At 39.0% G+C, this 17257-nt stretch overlaps 1 protein-coding gene across 1 annotated transcript; it reads right to left on the bottom strand.

Moving 5' to 3' along the window:
• Positions 1–3243: 3243 nt before the first annotated feature.
• SLU7 (SLU7 homolog, splicing factor) lies at positions 3244–16617 on the bottom strand. Its single transcript, XM_006089053.3, has 16 exons — positions 16511–16617; positions 13844–14029; positions 13052–13205; positions 12630–12710; positions 12161–12325; positions 11219–11287; positions 9328–9375; positions 8987–9118; positions 8636–8733; positions 8196–8263; positions 7944–8083; positions 6937–7098; positions 5537–5641; positions 5306–5377; positions 5075–5191; positions 3244–4148 (listed from the first exon to the last, which is right to left on the bottom strand). Exons 2-16 carry the CDS (start codon positions 14011–14013, stop codon positions 3969–3971), a joined length of 1761 nt encoding a protein of 586 aa, XP_006089115.1. The 5' UTR covers positions 14014–14029; positions 16511–16617; the 3' UTR covers positions 3244–3968.
• Positions 16618–17257: the final 640 nt, after the last annotated feature.

The raw sequence follows: 17257 nt of genomic DNA, 5'->3' as shown, positions 1-17257 counted from the left end.
CCAAGCCTCTGGGCGCCGGAACCAGTCCAGGCGGCGGTTCCTTCGGTGTGAACCCGGAGCAGGAACCCGGGTGACACAGACGCGCCCGCCGCCACCTCCGCCCCGGCCGCGCCGGGCTTCCATCCGGGTTCTGCGGTGGCTTCCCGCCCCGCAGACTGGGCGAGGCGGCTCGGGGCACGCAGGCGCGTTAGCAACCTGCTGAGGGCCGGGCTGGCTCGGGTAAGGAGCATGCGCACTGGCCGTCCCCCCTCACCTCCCCCCCTCCCGCTTTTTTTTTTTTGGCTGTGTACGTGGAGCTGGAAATTTTTTGTGTATTGTATGTGCCAGAAAAGTAGAGTCTAAAGAATGGCAGGCAGTGTATAGTCTACACTATTCTTCAGAGCACTGGAAATAAAATTTTATCGCGTGTCAAGCTTTGAACTTGTAAAGCTCTAATAATTTACCATTTTCTAAGTGTAATCAGTGACGAATGAGAGGAGGCTCATTATACTCCCAAATCAAACTTCCAGGCAAACGGGACAGAGCTTAGGTCCTCTTGCCCACGCTGGTCACCCCCCACTCCTTCCATAAATTTGAGTGTGGATGAATTTCCTGAGAATCATCCTCCATCTTAGAGAAAAGATTTTTATTTATACTTCTCTTAAATAGGATTTTAAAGTAGTAAAGCTAGATCAGAGAAACTAGAAAACATTGTTTAAAGAAACAAACCCTGCCGAAACCGGTTTGGCTCAGTGGATAGAGTGTCGGCCTGCGGACTGAAAGGTCCCGGGTTCGATTCCGGTCAGGGGCACGTACGTTGGTTGCGGGCACATCCCCAGTAGGAGATGTGCAGGAGGCAGCTGGTCGATGTTTCTCTCGAGAAAAGATTTTTATTTATACTTCTCTTAAATAGGACTTTAAAGTAGTAAAGCTAGATCAGAGAAACTAGAAAACATTGTAAAAAACAAAAACCCCAGCCTTAGCCGGTTTGGCCCAGCGGATAGAACGGGGTTGCCAGCTCCATCTCCAGTGGGGGGCGTGCAGGAGGCAGCCGATGATCAATGATTCTCTCTCATCCTTGTTGTTTCTATCTCTCCTTCCTTCCTTCCTCTCCAAAATCAATAAAAATATATTTTAAAAAAACCCACAGACACAATTATAGCCCTTTTTCTTATTTGGATGGTATTTTCACCCAGAATTCTTCAGGAAATATTTCATTTTTTGGATAGTCAATCATGTCGGAAGCATCCCACAAGGCTGGGGGACTAGCAAGTGCTCAAGAGTGTGGGGCAGATGCATCCTTTTCAGGTGTTGAGGGCGAACTTGGGCAAGACTGAGGGCCTGCTCAAGGTTTCTGTTAATGGAAGAAATTGCAGAAGACAGCATTCCTGCCCAGGAACCAGGAACTTAAATACTAGAGAAGAGTTGGCTTTGGAGTCAGAGATACCTGGCTTCCTATCCTGGGGCCAACACTTTGAACTGTTAGGCCCTGAGCAAATGACTTGGATTCATTAAGCCAAAGTGCTTATTGTAGGGATACCATCCATTACCCCATGCAGTTTTCTTTCTTTTTTGTTAATCTTTCCCCAGGATATTTCCCCGTTGATTTTAGACAGAATGGAAGGGAGGAAGGGAAACATTGACGTGAGAAAGACACCTTGATTGGTTGCCTCCTGCATGCATCAGGATGGGCTGGGCAGTGAACCTGCAACCTCAGGTACATGGCCTTAACTAGGAATCTAATCCACGAACCTTCAGTGTGTATGTGTGTGTGTGGGAGGGGGTGACACGGTAACCAAGGAGCCACACCAGCCAGGGCCCCATGCAGTTCTTTGAGGAGATGTTATATATGAAAATTACAGCACAGAGTGCCAGCACTCAAAAAGCAGCTATCAAAAAGCAGCTATTTTTGATAAAATCAAAGCACATTATCTTGAGTAATATTTTGGGATTACCCTTTTTTCTGAATTGAAACAGAAATAAGACATGATTTCAGATATTACAGAATTCTTCCTAAAATCAGAGTAAATTAGGCTTCACAGAAGAGGGAACAGAGGCCCAGAAAGGATAGGTGACACATTTTTTTTTTTTTTGCGTTAAAGAACCCTGAAAATTTCTGATTCAAACTCACATAAGCTAACACAGGCTTCCTTGGAGCCCTATCAGCAACCAGTTTTCTACCAAATATTTGAAATAATGCTACAAACCATTCATAGTTAAGTATTCTCAATTATAAATCTTTATTAACAGAAGATAAAATAAAATAAAAAATAAACACCAATCTCAGATTTATGCTGAACTATCCTACGTTAAAGTAGGAATATGAAAACATTAACTTTTGACATTTTTAAAGTGGGTAAGAATTAGATCTATTTGCATTGCTATTTTAATTTCATACCAGCCTGAATCTAGATACGATGCAGATATCCATAGTACTTGACAATTCAGTTACTCTCCTACCAGAATTTCTAAGATGCTAACTTAATGCAGTATCCTAGTGGATTTTGGTAGCTCAGAAAATCCAACGAGGTGTTAAAAGTCAATATTCTCATGTCAAAGGTTTTAACTAGTTTTTTTTTCACAGACCCTGTTCTCCTTGTCAGTATTTTCACAATGTTCTTAGAAGAGGCTTAAGGATCATGGCATTTGCAGTTGCGAGTAGCCCTACAAGTTATCCTTATAATTCTTTGAAGAAACCGTTAACTTTAGGTTTTGCTTTTGCAAATTTTACAGTGACACCTGCTGGCTACAAAGATTAGGTACAAGGAAATTCTATATGCTTTTAAAATCAAATTTATTATTCATGATTGTTACATAAAAGCAATCACAATTAAAATAAAATATAGTATCACAAACAATATCCTCTAGAATAAAGGAAAGGATTTCTGTGTCTAAATGTTTATATCCAAAACTAGAGGCCCGGTGCATGAGATTTGTACACTAGGGGGGGAGTGGGGGGAGGAAGGGGTATCCCTAGCCCAGCCTGCGCCCTCTTGCAGTCTGGGACACCTCGGGGGATGTCCACCTGACTGGGCCTAAGCTGGCAGTCAGACATCCCTCTCACAGTCCGGGGCTCTCGCAGTCCGGGACCCCTCACTCCTTACCGCCTGCTGGCAGCGGAGGTGGGAGAGGCTCCCACCACCACCTCTGCACTTCCAGCCGTGAGCCCAGCTTCTGGCTGAGCAGCACTCCCTTGTGGGAGTGCACTGACCACCAGGGGGCAGCTCCTGTGTTGAGTGTGGGTCAGTGAGCTCCACAGTTCGGTAGATTTGCATATTATGCTTTTATTATATAGAATGGTAAGAGACCTAACACTGATTGGTCAACTCTGACTCAAGAATGCCAAAACAGCTATTTTTCCATTCAAAGGCTAACACGTTTAGTTCTGGGTGTAAGACATAAGAAAGTATTTTAAAAATTAAAATTTTATAAATGAGTGAAAAACAGAATTACCACCAAAGTGAATAAAGTTATTCACATGTTCTATAAATTTCCTTTCAGATAGAATTTTTTTTTTAATTGCAAACCAGGAAAACATTAGAAAGCAAAAACAAATTACTATAAAATAACAATTATAGTTACTAATTAAAAAAAATAAAGCCCTAGTTTTGAGAAAAATTAATCTACCGTTAAAAATAAAGTTTAAGACTTAACTATTGAGTGGAAGATGAGAGAAAGGGGGGGGGCGGGCATAGAGACAGAAAGGTATAAATATATTGAGCAAGCCAGCCAGGGCCTCTTTCCATATCACTAATATAAAATTGGAAATAAAAATCTTAATCTGCTCTTAATGTACCTCCTCTTTGTTTTTCTTCTATTCCTTCAGCATGGAAAGGAATGAATTTACTGTTAGACTTCTGGAAGCTTTATTAAAGTCAGGCAGCAAGATGAGCAGACACTTGATTTTTCCATCTACAATCACTGGCAAGAAGCTGAAAAGAATGTATCTTCAGCTGTGTTTACCATGAATGACCATCTGCAACTAGTTACTACTGTCCAAGGAAAGAGGCCATGGGGTCATCCGGCCTCTGACGCTTCATTCTATAGGCCTCCATTTCCTCCTCGGTGGGTTCCCGAGTTTCATACAGGATATTGTAAGGCCGCTTCCTCTCATCAACCTGCATGAGCTCCTTGACATGAAGAAGGCGGGCCTCCTCTGCATTCAGTGCCTGCAGAAAGAAAGAAAACATGAGTGCCATGGCTCTACATCAGTTCTCTTTTGTTCCAAAGTGGCAGAAAAGCAAAAGACTCCACTGAATATGAACTGCTACATCAAAAACCTAGATTACCTGAAAGGGCTTGGGAGTCAGCCCTTCCTCTATCAAGCTGCAACTAATCACTATTTGGCTCATATGATTATTTTCATAGAGCCCCAACCATTCTTCAGTATTTTCAATCTTAAAGAATTTTTACTTAAGATGATCAAGGGGGATGGGGGCGGGTAAGTGGTGATGGAAGAAGACTTGACTTGGGGCGGTAAACACACAACACAATATACGATGATATATTATAGTATTGTACACTTGAAACCTATATAGATGTTGGGTGATTATGATGCATCAATACAGTTTCATCAATTTTAACAATGTACTACTCTGGTGGGGGATGTTGATAATATGGGAGGCTATAAATGTGATATTATAGGAAATAGCTATACTTTTTGCTCAATTTACTTGGATCTAAAATTGCTCTAGAAAAATAAAGGGTTAATAAAAAAAAAAGAATTTTTATTTAATAGCAAAAATTGAATGATGTTCATTACTGACAGAAGCCCACAAATGATGTTTCTGGTGAAGAATGCAACTCTGACTTCTCCCAAGGAGTTGATGGAACTTACAGGTTATAGAGCTCCAAGGCAATTCTTTCTGGGAAACATGTTAATAACTCTAAAATTACAAGGCACTTTTTTTTTCCTGTGCTTTAGTGTATTTGTCAAATATTCCAAGAAGCAGGCAATACGGAGACACACAAAATCTTCCTTCACGTTCTAGACCTGATACAAGGTGACATGAGCAAATCACCCAGAAGAGGAGCTCATTTCTTTATTTTTAATGAATACTGGTGTCACTTTAACTATTTAGACTTCACAAAGTACCTTTTTCAGTTTTTCATGTTTCTTTTCTTCGTCATCACTATCTGAGCTGCTCTTTCGATGCTTCTTCTTCTTCTTCTTTTTCTTCTTTTTATCCTCTTTTAGTTTTTCCTGATGTATCTGACAGGGAGGATTAAAAGATAGTGTTTTTAATGCAAAAACAAAGCTCTAGTGCAAGTTTGAAAGTCCTGCCTCAGAGATTTAAAAACTCAGGACAAATCATGACAGACTTACCTCCATGAGGGTTTGAGGTTTTTTCACGGATTCTTCTCCAGTTATATCATCTACAAGACATTCTTCTGAATTCTGTGGGGAAATACATGTAATTGGACTTGAGTATCATAGTTATCAATCATGTAAGAAAAAGTTGAAATTTGAAGCATGAGGAAATATATGTTTCACAAAGGGTTGACTTAGGAGATTTGGTTGTTTTACAATTGTAAGAACTAGAGGACAATTACTTACAACAATCTCCTTCCCAGCTTCTCCAGTGCAATAGGAATACTTGACAAAAGAGTGACAGCATTTGTATCCCCATCGGCCTTCTTTCCAGTAAGATCCCCAGATATGCTACAAAGAGAGAAAGAGAGATGTTACTTAAAATGGAACCTGAACTAGGGACTCTCACATATTGTTGATAGAAGTATAAAATACAGTCCCTTTAAAGGTAATTTGGAAGGAAAATTATAGGGATTCTGGGGCTAGCTAACAAGCAAAGGCTGGCCCGACCTCAAGTGCGAGAAGCAGGCATTACAGGACAGTGCTCTTATATTCTATTCCCAAAACATATAAAAAAATTTGGATATATGACTTCCCCTGAAAATTTAAGGACTAGGAAATCCTGGACCCATATTCCTGCTTGGAAAGAAATGGCTGTTGTTGAACAGTGAATGGTCCTATTAGACAGGGTTTGTGCTCTCTACTTTGTACAATGTGCCTGGCTCACTTCACTTATGTATGTTTACCAGCCTGGCTCCTCCAGGCAGTTAAACTTTTAACCCCTAACTTAGAGAGCCAACTGTAGCTTGGGTGTTTCAAGAATACAGCAAGTGACCTTATAAACTTTATAAAGAGATGTAATATGAAGAATTTTGTATCACCTATGAAGTGTCCTTGTCAAAATATTTAACATATCTAATTAAACCTTTAAGTCTGAATTCCTATTTATAGGAAATACAGGAAATAGAGGGAAAGTTATAACATCACTAGAAACCAGGCAAGTACAGAATATGAGACAGTTTACAAGATAACTGGCCTGCTCTGTTAAAGAATCACTGTTATGAAAAAGGAAAGATACATTCTGAAAAAAAGAGACATAACAACCAAAATAAATTTTGATTGGATTCTGACTAAAATAAAACAAAACAAAACTCCAAAGAGCTATTTCAAGGCATTTTGGAATGTATTTTAAAAAATGTGAATAAGGCCAAGAGATTAGATGATATTAAGGAGCTAATGTCAATTTTCTGAATTGGTAATGTAGCTACAAAAAAGAACATCCTTAATTTTAAGAGCTACATAATATTGTGTTTATAGGTGAACTGTCATGGTATGTGTAATTTCCAAATGTTTCAGTAAAAAAAGTTCACACACACACACATTTTAGTATGTGTACATGCACACACCTGGACGAAGCATGTATATGGCAACATGTAAAAAAAACTCTGAATCTAGGTGGTGGGTATATGGGTGAGTAGAAGAGTATTCTTTTACAGTTTTTCTATTTTTTGGAAAAAAATTCATAAACTTAAAATGTAAAAAAAAGAAAAGCACAGCAATGATTTAATAATGAAGTCATAATATAAAAATACAATCCAGAGCATAATGCTAACAAGGACACAGAATGGTTCTGGCTTAACACATACCGTGTGATTGTGGATCTTCACATCCTCCTCATATTTGGAGCAGGCGACAGCCCGCTCCTGTCCTTTAATGACTGTCCCATGTCTTGAATACTCCACATAGTCTTCTGTCTGAGCTAAAAGCAATTCAGCTGGAGGAGCATCCAAATGTTCTTGGCCACCATACTAAAAAAAATTGAACATTGTTAAATACATTTTATAATAAATATTTGCATTTAACTCTCTAGTGACAGGTTTATTTCCAATCAGAAAGATTAAAGAAACATTCTTTATAGGCCCTGTTATACAAAACAAAGTGAAAAAAAAAATGCTCCCAAATTTTCATAGGCAAATACAAGATGTCTCAGTTGCTATTTATCTGTTGAATGTGGCTACACTAGTACATTCCTCTTATCCTGTACATGTGCCCGCTTGCCACATGACTTTGTTGCTCCTTCCCTGAAGAGACAGTCTGTTTCTCCATTCCTTGAATCTGGGCTTGGCCACATTACTTGTTGTGACCTATGGAAAACTGACAAATGCGATACATGCAAAGGCCTGGAGATCACTCATGCACTGGGGCATACCTTTTTTGTTACTAGTCTCTGGTATCCAGAGAATGCCATGGAAAGAAGCTGGACTAGCCTTCTAGAGGAGAGCCCAGGTGGGGCAGAGACGAGCCCCCTTATGACAACCTGCCTGCTAACTGCTGGAGATCAGAGTCAGGCCATTCTAGACCATCCAGCTTCACATGAGCAGGCCAGACCAGGAGATCCAGCTGATACACAGATTCATGAAAAAAAAAAATGTGCATTTTTAAGTTACTAAGTCTTGGGGTGGTTTGTTTTGCTACCAAAACTCAGGGACACAGCTATACTGATATTATTTGCGAAATGATTAAGTCAATGGAAAGAAAGTACTATTCCTGATGGATTGAAAGGGACTCTCTTTGGATTGTATTTCAAATGTAGATCAAGTCATTATTTACTGGTCATTTAAGAAACCTTCTTTAACATTTTAGTCAAAAGTACCTTTTCCAGGATGCTTTCTTTCTGCTGTTCTTTGAAGTCTTCTTTTTTGACCTTGAAGGACTTATACAAGAGCTCTAGTTTGGTGGGATCAGCCTGCAGGTGCACTTCAGATCCCTTGTCATAGGCTTCCCATGCAAACACTAGGGCAATTAAAAACATCTTAATAAGTCGTCAGCTCTATAGTGTTTTTAAAATGCCCCCAAATTTCTTGTGGGCTGATATAAAATGCCTTGAAAAGGAGCAAATACTTACACTGTGTCTGAGCCATTGAAATGGTATCACCTGTGTATCTAACAAAGTTGTCTCCTGCATAGCTCACTCTGTAAATAAAAATTGGAAAAAAGAAATTGTTTCAGAGATTGATTTCTTTAAGGAAAGTTAACTCTTTTCTGATCCAATCATAGATAATGTTCATTTTAATTCAGATTCAGTATTATCTTGATATCTATACTTTTTTTGGGTGTTTTGAGTGGTTTTTGAAAATTTGTTTTTATTTTTGAAAGTATTACAAATGTCCCCTTTGTTTTGTTGTTTTTTTCCCCATTGACTCCCTCCTCCCTACACCTGCCCCTCCCAAGCCTTTATCACACTACTGTCTGTGTCCATGGGCTATGCATATGTTCCCCGGTTAATACACACACCCACACACACACACACACACCCCGAATCTGTACATTTAACTCAATACTTACTCATCTGGATTCTTTCCTGCATTGGCATAGGGATTTTCTCTCATCGCTCTAGTTTTGGGATCATAGTAAGCAGAATTTGGATCTAAATTCCGCAAATACTAGAATAAAAAAGTTTGAAGGCTGCATTAACGTTTACTCCCAACACTAAAATTTTCTGAAGTTGATCACAACCAATTATATATGTGAATGCATTCTGGGGCACAGATGAAGGGAAAAAACCAGAATGACACCTAATTTTGGAATGACTGACTATACTGCCCACATACTGCCCAGATATCAGACAAGTAGGTAAAATTTAAGCTGGGAAGACAAATATTTGTTGAATGTGTACATTAAGTTGGCCAGGCTTACTTTTGCAATATCTTCTCGAATCCTGAGATTCCGAACAGTAATCCGTCTCTTAGAGTCAAAGTTCTGTCCAGGCATGTCAATATCATCTGCATATTTATCTTCATCCTCATCCTCACTATTATGATCTTTTTCCTGAAAGAGAGGAAAAAAAATAGTAAGAAAAAAAGAATAGCATTTAGTTGTTTTCCTTTCATTTCCCTTTAACCATACCCTTATTCACTTGTGTTCTTTAAGGCTATTATTAATTGTGTTAATATAATTAGTAATAATGATATTATTATATTAGCCATCAGAAATGGAAAACATTTAACGTATACTCAGATAGGGCAAATATTCATTACCATTTGAGAATTTGGTTCCTCTTCTCCCCACTGGTGTTTTGGAGAATTCTGCATTATGACAGAAGGAAAAAAATGTATTTTATTCTACTAAACCTATTGATTATTTAACACTTTAAAAACATAAGATAATATAATAACTCTAACTGAACAAATTCTATTTCTCACTTATAATGAGCACATAGTTCTTAATACAAGTATGTCCCTGTGAATAGTTTATCTTATTAGAAGTCAGAAAATTTCTAGAGAATTTTTGTTGATATCTATAATAATAAAAGTGTAATATGCTAGTTAGACCGGACGTCCTTCCTTCAGCACAAAGCCGCAGTGGGCGGGGGCCCAGGCAGAGGCGGCAGAGGCAGAGCCCCCGGCCGTGGCAGGCTGGGCCAAGGCCCTTGCACGAATTTCATGCATCAGGCCTCTAGTAAAATTATAATCACACAAAGGAAATAGAAATATTAAAATGACCAATGTACCCAATAAATATTCATTTCATATGTGTTAATCTTAGACATACCATTTTCATTATACCTCACTAGTTTTCTACCAAGTCCAAAAAGAAAATGTTACTAGGATCATGTAAAAAGTATTTTTAGAGCCCAAAGAGCCTCTTATAAAATTTAGGCTATGAAGAAATCTACTGAAGTAACACCATATTGTGATTTAAGGAGAGTATGAAATCTTTGTTACAGAGACACACTTTCTTCATTAGCAATTGTTCAGGATTTTCTAACTCCACAGAACACCTATAGCAAAGTAGTCAGTATTTCATCATGTTCATTTAAAAGAATTCAAAGGTAAAAAGAATACCTTATAGCATTAGTAGGGGAGCATAGAAGTGTATGTGGGCCCCAGCTGAGTAGCTCAGTTGGTTAGAGCATTGTCCTGATATGCCAAGGTTGTGGGTTAGATCCCCAGTCGGGGCACATACAAGAATCAACCAATAAATGCATAAATAAGTGAAACAACAAACTGATGTTTCTCTCTCTCTCTCCCTTCTCTCTTTCTAAAACCAATCAATCAATAAATAAGAGTAAAAAAAAGAAATCCTCTATAATAATAAAAGCGTAATATGCTAATTAGACCGGATGTCCTTCTGGACGTCCTCCCAGACAAAGCTGGGGCTGCGAGGGAAGCCCGGGTCCCAGATGCCTGTCGGCGGCCGAGGAAAGCCCGGGTCCCGGGTGTCAGAGGGAAGCCGGTGCTGGCAGCTGGGGGAAGGAAGGCCTATTTGTGCACGAATTTTGCGCATCAGGCCTCTAGTATATAATAAAAGGCTAATATGCAAATTGTCCCCTTGACCAGGAGTTCACCAGGGGGCGGGGCCAGCCGGCCAACCTCCTGCGTTCCCTCCCCCCACCCTCCACCAGGCCAGCCAGATCCCATCCGTGCACGAATTCGTGCACCGGGCCTCTAGTGTATATAGTATATTACTATATATGTATCATATAGCCTTTCTGAATGGAAGCTGTCATCAAAATTTTAAATAAACATATTAACTTCATCAACAATTACACTTTTAGGAATTTATCATAAACAAACAATATGTCAATTATATAAAGAGGTATATACAAGAATGTGATTTGCAGTATTAAATATAATTTTTTTTTTAATCCCCACCAGAGGATATGTTTAGAGAGAGAGGGAGGGAAGTAGGGAGGAAGAGAGGGACACATCAATTGGTGTCCTTTTGCAACCACCCTGACCGGGGGCCTGGGGATCAAACCTGCAACCTAGGTACATGCCCTTGAGTAAGAACTGAACCTGAAACCATTTGGTGTGAGTGCTGACACTCTAACCACTGAGAAATACCGGCCAGGACTAAATTAAATGTTTGTTTCAATTTTCTCTTTTACTAAGATCTGAAATTTTATTGATCATTTTTATTACTTACAGCCTGTTCCACTAACTTTCCTGAGGCTAATTCTTCTTGGAGTTTCTGGGCTTTCAGTGTTCGTTTTGCCTGACCAAAAAAAGAAAAAGAACATTTGCAATTTACTTACAACATTCAAATGAACATTTAATTTTTGTAATATATTTAAAGAGAGTAAGTTTATTGTTTTCAGAAAAGCTCAGTGGACAAGGTCATCCCCAAGATTTCCTGGAGCTCCAGACTTATGGTTCTCTAAGGAATAGGAGTTACAAACTCCTGTTTGAAGCAGGCATGAATGGAAACTGAGCCAGACAGCACCTGTGGTAAACTGCAGAGAGCAAGCCCTATCTAAAAGCGGCAGTTGCCACCTGACTCCATTGACTGACTCTTGTCACGTATATATTTCACTGTTCAAGAAAAGAGAAAATTCAGATTATGTGAAATCCCATGATTCTTAAATGTTAACTCCCCCTTAGAAAAATAAAAAGGCAGTGTAACTATGGATTTTAAAGAATGAGGATGAGTAGGTGAAAACATAACAGAAGAAAATTGTAGTTAAAGAAAAATTCAATTTTCTGAAACAGGTTATCTTAGTTCCCATTCTACCACCCTCTAAATGCTCTGAGACAATTGTAAAATAGGCCCTGGGCAAGATACAGTATGGGAACCAATTTTATAACCTCAAAAAGCCAAAAGCTTGGACACTAATCTGTTCTCACATTTCCAGTATTTTTTTTTTACAACCTAAGTCAGGGAGTAAAGGACAACACAAGAATCAAATAAAAAGAAATTGCTACTAAATGGGGCCAGTACACTGTTTATGTTCACTATTCAATTAAGCTTACATAAAAATGCCTCCGTTTTTAAACTGCTTGAAGGCTTGAAAAACAGAGGAGCTAAATTAGTGGTAGAGCAAAATGTTCATCCTTTAAGGATACTAGGAAAACAGGGAATTTTGCTCACCAGATCAACTTTGGCATATTCTTCTACAATTTTCATGTGTTCTTCTGGATTGTAGCCATTCCACCGATCCCTCTTCCCATCATAGTCAAACATCAGCTGAGGCTGGACATGTTCGTCTGGAGCTATGTTAGTTCCTGTAAATTTTGCTCCAACTCGCCTGGGTCTCTGGAAAACAGAATAAGATTACATCTTTCCCTAAGTACCTGTAGCACAGAGGAAAACTTCCTATAATCTTTACAGAGCAGGTATGAACATACACCATGGGACTTTATTGTCTAGTTCTTAAATCACCAGTTAGTCTTCCAGCAGAAAAACTTGATAATGTTGAACTATGTCACGCAAATTAATTTTTATCTAACTGGTAGCTAAGTTTAGATAATTTTAGAAAAATAGAATCAAGCTTTCTGATAAGGAATCAAGAAAGAAAGACCCAGACAACAGTTTCCACAATTCTCAAAGGTGAATTTACCTCAAAGCAGTCTTTCTTTTTGTGTGTCATGGCCCCACAATTTTCACACGCTCCTTCGCGATACTTAGTAGTTATGGAATTCTATAAATGAATGTAAAGAAAAACAAAGGAAATATTTCATTTATCTGAATAAGTTAGAAATAACACTGGCTCTCATTATATTGTCTGATGAAATGATTTATTTATGAAGAGGATAACCAGTTAAGAGTCTCCTACACTTTTATAAATGAGAAAGTTTAAGGACTTCAGCAATATAAAATTTATAAAATAAAATACAGAAGCTAATGTCATATGTGTGAATTTTAATACCAGATGGAAGGTTATATAAGCTATTGCTATTTTATATAGTATTGTATTAAAGGTTGTTATAGCAAGTTCTTAATCTCCATTTCTACAGGGATATATACAGGATGCCTACATACCTCTTTTACACCCCTCTTATACCATTCAACAGATGAGCTGAACTGTTTCTGTTTTTCTGGTTGTGGTCTCTGGTGCTTTAAAGTAGGTCTTTTTGATGGATCAATATACCATGGCACTGAAGAAATATACTGAGGAATATGAGGGTTGATGTCTCTGTAATAAAAAAAAGATTTTTTTAAAAGAATAAAGTGTGGAAATAATTGATATTACAAATTACTAAAGATAGCCTATACAGAATCTAAGAACAGAGATATTGCAGTGGGGGGTGGTGTGGGTAAAGGATACACTTGATATTTCTATAACATAATTTAAATAATTAAAAAGAAAACAATAAAAAATAATTTAAATTAGAGTGAAAAATTTCCCACAAATAAATTAAGAACAGTGATATAACTGAAGGAAGAAGAGAGATGTATTTTAGTGAGATAAACCTTGTATCAGAGAAAGAGGTAAAGTAGTAATATCTTAGAGTTGATTAAAATAATGGGTTAGGTATATTATTTAGACATGTGTAGGTACCAGCCAGAAAAACTCAAAAATACAAAGATTTATAATTAGTCACTTTTTTACAGTGGGGCAGGGAGTGGGAAGGGTTGAAAGGGACTATAGCCATTCATTATAAGTCCTTCAATATTACTTGATTATTAAACCTTACACATGAGTTTGATAAAATAAATAAAACAAACCTGACGTAAATGGTAAAGATAGCTTCCTGCCAAAGGATGAGGAATTGATAAAGTTAGACATGAATCTGAATTGTGAATGAAAAGATCATACAAAAAATTACTTACTTTCCTTCTTCATCAACTTCTGCAGGAGCATTACCCAGTTTTCGCTGTTCTTCTAGCTCTTTCTTCTTTCTCCAGTCCTCTCTGGTCATCTTCTTTGGTTCCTCCAAACTCATTTCTTTGGACCCTGCCACGGGGGCGGCATTAACTGTGTCCACAGCTGCAGCCGCCATTGTTATCTGGCCTCCTCTTTAAAAGGGAAGAAATCTGTATTAGTATAAACTAGGCCTTCATGAGTTCATCAGTGAAATTATCAAAAGTATATATTAATAACACATACTGTGAGTTATAAAGTTTCATATGTTCTTATTCTTTCATAGTATTTGTAAGGGAAGGTTTTCTTTCCCCTAAATAAAAATCTCTACTGTAGTAGTTATGCCCTCAATTCTAATTTACAAATGGAGAGGCATACACACAGATTTAAAATTTCATAAGACTCTCTCATATACATTCCTGAATTCCTCTCTACGTAAATGTTAACCCTTTGCACTCCGCTGTCCCCTCTCAGGGGACATCGGAATTCTAGCATATCACTCGGATGTCCCCTCTCAGGGGACATTGCAGTTTATTAGTGATTACGGGGAATTGAGTTATTTCAACGCAACTTTTTGAGACATGCATGTTTCCCTGAAGTTTTATCTTGAAATGGCACAAGAAATTAAATCAAAATATCGTAAAATTACTAAGATATATACAAGAAATGTCAGCGGGTTTTGTGTCGGATTAAACAATAAACTACATATTCCCGATGTGGGACAAAGAAAACGGGACTGCATTGTGTGTTCTAACAGGAAAACACCTGGTGGCAGGCGTCAAACCACTTATTACTGTCAAACATGCACTAATCAGCCTGCAATGCATATTGGGGAGTGTTACAAAACTTATACTGTACAAAATTATAAACAATAAAATATTGTTTTTTTTGCAAATATACATTCCTCGATGTCACCCAATTCATATAAGTCCAATATCATTATAATACGTTACTTGGTTCCAAAATTATACTAAATAATACGAGGGTCTGTAAATGCACGTTTCCGCCGCAAAGTAGCGTCCAGTAGCTGGTAGCCAATGTCCAGAATGGTTCGGAGTGCAAAGGGTTAAACTTTTCTACCACACAAACTCTTAAACAGAGACTGATCTTTATTACCCTTAAAGACTGAATGTCTTAAGAGTTATCTAGCCCAGCGGCATGGCTCAGTGGTTGAATGTCGACCTATGAATGAGGAGGTCACAGTTTAATTTCAGCTCAGGGCATGTTCCTGGGTTGCGAGCTCCATCCCCCGTGTGGGGACTGTGGGAGGCAGCCAATCAATGACTCTCTCATCATTGATGTTTCTCTCTCTCTCCTTCTCCATTCCTCTCTGAAATCAGTAAAAATATATATTTAAAAAAGAGTTATCTATATTTATTACCTCTGTTTGATCATCTACTTCCCTTCTCAACCACTCTAATTTAGCTTCCAACCCTTACCACTCTGAAGAGTTACTACTAAGTGGACATTCTTTTCCGTTCTGTTCCCTTTCTCTTTGATATATTCTTATCCCTTGGCTCATGGCACACTATACTCTTCTGTTTTTTCTTGGACCCCTCTTGCTCCTTCTCCTGGCTCCTGTGCAGGTTTATCCACTCCTGCCTAGTTATTTAATTTTGGATTCTGCAAGTCCTAGAGCCTCTTTCATCACTGTGAACTCCACTAGTGGACAAACTCATCTATTTCCAAGGCTTTAATAGCTACATTCCAACCTTGGCTCCAATTTATTTCTCTACTCTAGACCTTTTATCTGAGCGTCAGATACATATATTCCAAGTGCTTACTTCACAGCATCTCCACTTAGAGGTCTTAGGGACACGTAAACTCAACAAATCTTAATTCAAATTCATGATCTTCTCTATGAAATCTAGTCTCCTTCCAGTTTCCTCTCTTAATAAAAAACACCACCATTCATCCCTTTCCTTGTTCCAGCTAATCCCCACACCTATTTCATCATTAAAAAAACTTTCATCTTCTGAATATCCATATTCATCTAACTGTCAATGCTACCACCGTAGTGTTACTACTTTTTCCTACTACATGTCATTTTAAATATTCCAGTAGCCACACTAAGACAATAGAAGGAAACAGGTAAAATTACTTTTGCAATATTTTACTTAACCCCATATATCCAGTATATCATTTCGCCATAAGAAAAAAATAAACTGTCTTTAAAATCTGATGTGGATGTTACACTTAGACTAGCCACATTTCTAGTGCTTAAGAGCCACGAGCAGCTAATAACTATTATACTGGGCAGTGCAGCTCCAATGACATTTTTATTTTAAAAACCACGAAAGACACAGTCCTGGTCTGACTGGGCACAGAATCACGTCTAAGGCTTCATTTTTGGCCCGCGTTCCCTGTTCCCTCCTCAACCTGATATTCATCAGCCCCTTGTGGATATATCTTCAGAATTAGAAGTTTCCGGCCCATTTTCCGGGTTCTCCTAGCTTCACCTTCCTCTTCTGGTACCGTCTCCGAGCTCTCCCGCCCCACTACCCCGCACCGTCTCCGCGCCCTCCCGCCCCACTACCCCGCACCGTCCCGCGCCCGCCCGGCCCACTCCCTCGCACCGTCCCGCTCCCGCTCGCCTCCCCACCCTCCCCACCCAGGTTCTCAAAATAATTCCTCACCAAGTCCTGTCGCAGCGGACCCCGAAACTACCGGACAGAAACTAAGCCAATACGTCAATGTTTACTTCCGGTTCTCAGCGCTTCCCAGCAGCCACCGCGGGACACATGCGCAGTAACAACTCTTTGGGTCTCAGGATCCCGAGACGTTGGTCTCGCGAGATCTCGAGTTTTGTCACTCTTCCCACTCCCTCGAATCAGTAGTCCACGCTGTAGTGATATTTTTTCAAAACCCTAATTTGTTCATATCACGTCCCACCCCACAAGCTTAAAACCCTCCAATGCAACGTCGTCCAAGAGAAATATGCCAGCCCTAGATGTCATTTTAAACATTCCAGTAGCCATATTAAGACAATAGAAACAGGTAAGGTTACTTTTGCAATATTTAACTCAATATATCCAGCATATCATTTCGCCGTAAGAAAAAAAGTAAAAAGCCTTTAAAATCTGATATAACATCTTATAATTTTTACTTTAAAAACAACTGGAGACAGAGTCCTGGTCTGACTGGACCCATGTCCGAGGCTCAGGATGGCGGCTTCCTTCAAGGTCCCTGTTCCCTGCTCCCTCCTCAGCTTGGCGTTTGTCTCCCCTATGAGGATATCTTTAAGAATTGGAAGCTTTCGACCCATTTCCCGGAGTTCTTCAGCCTTATCTTCCCTTCCCCATGCCCCTCCCACTCCCTCCAAATGGATTTAATTGCAGTTTCAACCTTTCCCAGAAATGTAATCTCATGCAGTCTGGACTTTC

Source organism: Myotis lucifugus, unplaced genomic scaffold, assembly GCF_000147115.1.
Source record: "Myotis lucifugus unplaced genomic scaffold, Myoluc2.0 scaffold_56, whole genome shotgun sequence".
Lineage (NCBI taxonomy): Eukaryota > Metazoa > Chordata > Mammalia > Chiroptera > Vespertilionidae > Myotis > Myotis lucifugus.
This window is presented reverse-complemented; position numbering and strand designations above follow the sequence as displayed.

Coding starts and splice junctions, on each gene's coding strand:
- SLU7 (XM_006089053.3), bottom strand. CDS start 14,013: ATGGCGGCTGCAGCTGTGGACACAGTTAATGCCGCCCCCGTGGCAGGG. Junction 11,288..12,160: donor AATATGCCAAAGTTGATCTG/GTGAGCAAAATT, acceptor TTTTTTGGTCAG/GCAAAACGAACACTGAAAGC. Junction 5,192..5,305: donor AACCTCAAACCCTCATGGAG/GTAAGTCTGTCA, acceptor CCTCCCTGTCAG/ATACATCAGGAAAAACTAAA.